Source organism: Rhinopithecus bieti, unplaced genomic scaffold, assembly GCF_001698545.2.
Source record: "Rhinopithecus bieti isolate Rb0 unplaced genomic scaffold, ASM169854v2 scaffold_72161, whole genome shotgun sequence".
NCBI classification, from domain to species: domain Eukaryota; kingdom Metazoa; phylum Chordata; class Mammalia; order Primates; family Cercopithecidae; genus Rhinopithecus; species Rhinopithecus bieti.
In genome coordinates this window covers 1,795,332-1,798,038 of record NW_016828382.1, presented here as the reverse complement: position 1 = coordinate 1,798,038, position 2,707 = coordinate 1,795,332, and the positions used below count along the sequence as shown (strand labels likewise).

Genomic DNA, 2,707 nt, shown 5'->3' with positions numbered 1-2,707 from the left:
TCAGGCTGCCCCGCACCCCTGCACCCCACTTCCCCTCCCCTGCCGACTGCATCGCCTTTGGGAAGATGAATAGCTTGGCCGAAGTTGTTTTCCTTTCCGGTGGCCCTGATCAGGTGTCCCCGCCCCTCCTGCCGTTCGCCTTCTCTCGCCGCCTTCTCCCGACTCCCCTCCCGGCCCGGCCCCTCCTCCCCGCCCCCCTCCGGGCTGGACCGCGGATGGTACGTTCCGCACGTGAGCTGGGTGCTGGTCTGGCCGGCGACGCGCGTGCCCTGTGGCCAAACACTGCCTGGAGTGAGAGCAAACTACCAGCGCAGTGGGGCCGGCGCGAGTGTGCGTGTGTGTGCGTGTGTGTGTGCGAGCGCGGTGGAGGGGGGACCAACTGCTTCACACTTTCAACACTGCACTGAAGAGGGAGAGCGAGAGAGAGAGACTGGAGACGCACAGATCCCCCCAAGATCTCCCAAGCCTACCGTCCCACAGATTATTGTACAGAGCCCCAAAATCGAAACAGAGGAAACGAACAGCAGTTGAACATGGACGAAGGAATTCCTCATTTGCAAGAGAGACAGTTACTGGAACATAGAGATTTTATAGGGTAAGGTGCACGCACCCTTGCGACTGTCTGTCTAGGCTTTGGTTTGATTTTCTCTTCTCCAGAAAGTGGTATGGAGCTGGCGAGGGCAGAGCCCCTCCCCGAATGGGTGCCTGATGCTGATTTCTGTTTTGCAGACTGGACTATTCCTCTTTGTATATGTGTAAACCCAAAAGGAGCATGAAACGAGACGATACCAAGGTAAGTGTAAGTTCCTGATATTCCTCATAACCTGCATGGGTAGTTAATTAGGGCCATTGATTTCACAGCGAAGCTCTGCCTGCAAATATATTCCAGCCCCTGAGCTTCCCCAACTGTGAATTTTAAGTGGCTGGCTGGGTACTCTCAAGGGGATATTAAACATCATACCTGAATTTAAATTGCATTGCAGAACAGTCCAGAGGAAAGAGGTTTCTTGGGTGTAGTTTATCACATAGTATGTTTTATGGTGATGGGGACGGGGAGGGACAGACGAGGGTAATATCCAATAAATGAATGTTTCGCTTACTGTTTTCTGTTTTCCATGACTCTCATATATTAAGGATACCTACAAATTACCGCACAGATTAATAGAAAAGAAAAGAAGAGACCGAATTAATGAATGCATTGCTCAGCTGAAAGATTTACTGCCTGAACATCTGAAATTGACAGTAAGATGCACATTTTCATTCTTTGCTGCTCTCCAAGGGCGTTGTAATAGTCTGGTGCGACTCCCAGAAAATATAAGAATAAATGTAAATATAAGTTCCTGATTTACAACTTGTGCTATACCGTACAGAGTTTCCCGCAAACTCAGAGTAGGTGCTCCCAGCTGAAGGCAAGAAATCATTTATAACCTGTCTTGTGGAAAGCTCAAGAAGTATAAGAATAGTACTTCTTTCAAAGTGTTTGCTTAAATTGCTGTGCTGAATGGACAGCCAATTAAGCCAAATGTGTGTTTTATAAGTAACCAAGTGCCCCTTTCTTTTTTGCACTACTGCAGACTCTGGGGCATCTGGAGAAAGCCGTAGTCTTGGAATTAACTCTGAAACACTTAAAAGCTTTAACCGCCTTAACCGAGCAACAGCATCAGAAGATAATTGCTTTACAGAATGGTAAGTCAGTTCAGGGAGGCCAGCCTACCCTAATGAAGCGGGCAGCCCACAGGGGAGCAGTGTCAGGACTCCTTCACCCGCACCCCACCTCTTTCGGTGGGCTCATGGGCTCCCTCTCATTTGTTAAATTGCTTTATACTTTCCCTTCATTGGAAGGAGCCCATTTCCCGAAGCATCCTAGAGGGTTTCAGCAGAACTCGGAGGAATCAGGTTTTAAAGTGGCGGTTGCACCCGCTCCACTTTGGTTTTCAGCTGAGAGGAGAGCGCCCTCTTCCAGCTCCGCACCTCCGCCACCCCCCTTCTCTCGGCAACCAGTGGATTATATCACTTGAATACTGGGGAAAACCGAGATCACTTTAGTCGATGCAGGGCCCACGTGATAAGCAGATGTTTTAACGTGGGTATGTTTCTTCTTGCCTCCACTCCTCCGTCCCCACCCCCCCATCCCTTCCTCACCCTAGGGGAGCGATCTCTGAAATCGCCCATTCAGTCCGACTTGGATGCGTTCCACTCGGGATTTCAAACATGCGCCAAAGAAGTCTTGCAATACCTCTCCCGGTTTGAGAGCTGGACACCCAGGGAGCCGCGGTGTGTCCAGCTGATCAACCACTTGCACGCCGTGGCCACCCAGTTCTTGCCCACCCCGCAGCTGTTGACTCAACAGGTCCCTCTGAGCAAAGGCACTGGCGCTCCCTCGGCCGCCGGGTCGGCGGCCGCCCCGTGCCTGGAGCGCACGGGGCAGAAGCTGGAGCCCCTCGCCTACTGCGTGCCGGTCATCCAGCGGACTCAGCCCAGCACCGAGCTCGCCGCCGAGAATGACACGGACACCGACAGCGGCTACGGCGGCGAAGCCGAGGCCCGGCCGGACCGCGAGAAAGGCAAAGGCGCTGGGGCGAGCCGCGTCACCATCAAGCAGGAGCCTCCCGGGGAGGATTTGCCGGCGCCCAAGAGGATGAAGCTGGATTCCCGCGGCGGCGGCAGCGGCGGCGGCCCGGGGGGCGGCGCGGCGGCGGCGGCAGCT

At 53.6% G+C, this 2,707-nt stretch overlaps 2 protein-coding genes across 2 annotated transcripts in view; both read left to right on the top strand.

Annotated features, from left to right (window-relative positions):
* The window catches only part of LOC108523733 (class E basic helix-loop-helix protein 41-like), a 4,958-nt gene extending 4,427 nt beyond the window's left edge, over positions 1 to 531 (top strand). The window contains exon 6 of the mRNA XM_017864481.1: positions 410 to 531. Within this exon, the coding sequence (XP_017719970.1) occupies positions 410 to 531 (122 nt within the window). The remainder of the gene's footprint in view (positions 1 to 409) is intronic.
* Positions 500 to 2,707, top strand: part of LOC108523736 (class E basic helix-loop-helix protein 41) — a 4,348-nt gene continuing 2,140 nt past the window's right edge. Inside the window, exons 1-5 of the mRNA XM_017864485.1 lie at positions 500 to 595; positions 730 to 793; positions 1,135 to 1,242; positions 1,575 to 1,686; positions 2,148 to 2,620. Of these exons, the coding sequence (XP_017719974.1) occupies positions 534 to 595; positions 730 to 793; positions 1,135 to 1,242; positions 1,575 to 1,686; positions 2,148 to 2,620 (819 nt within the window). The 5' untranslated portion in view covers positions 500 to 533. The remainder of the gene's footprint in view (positions 596 to 729; positions 794 to 1,134; positions 1,243 to 1,574; positions 1,687 to 2,147; positions 2,621 to 2,707) is intronic.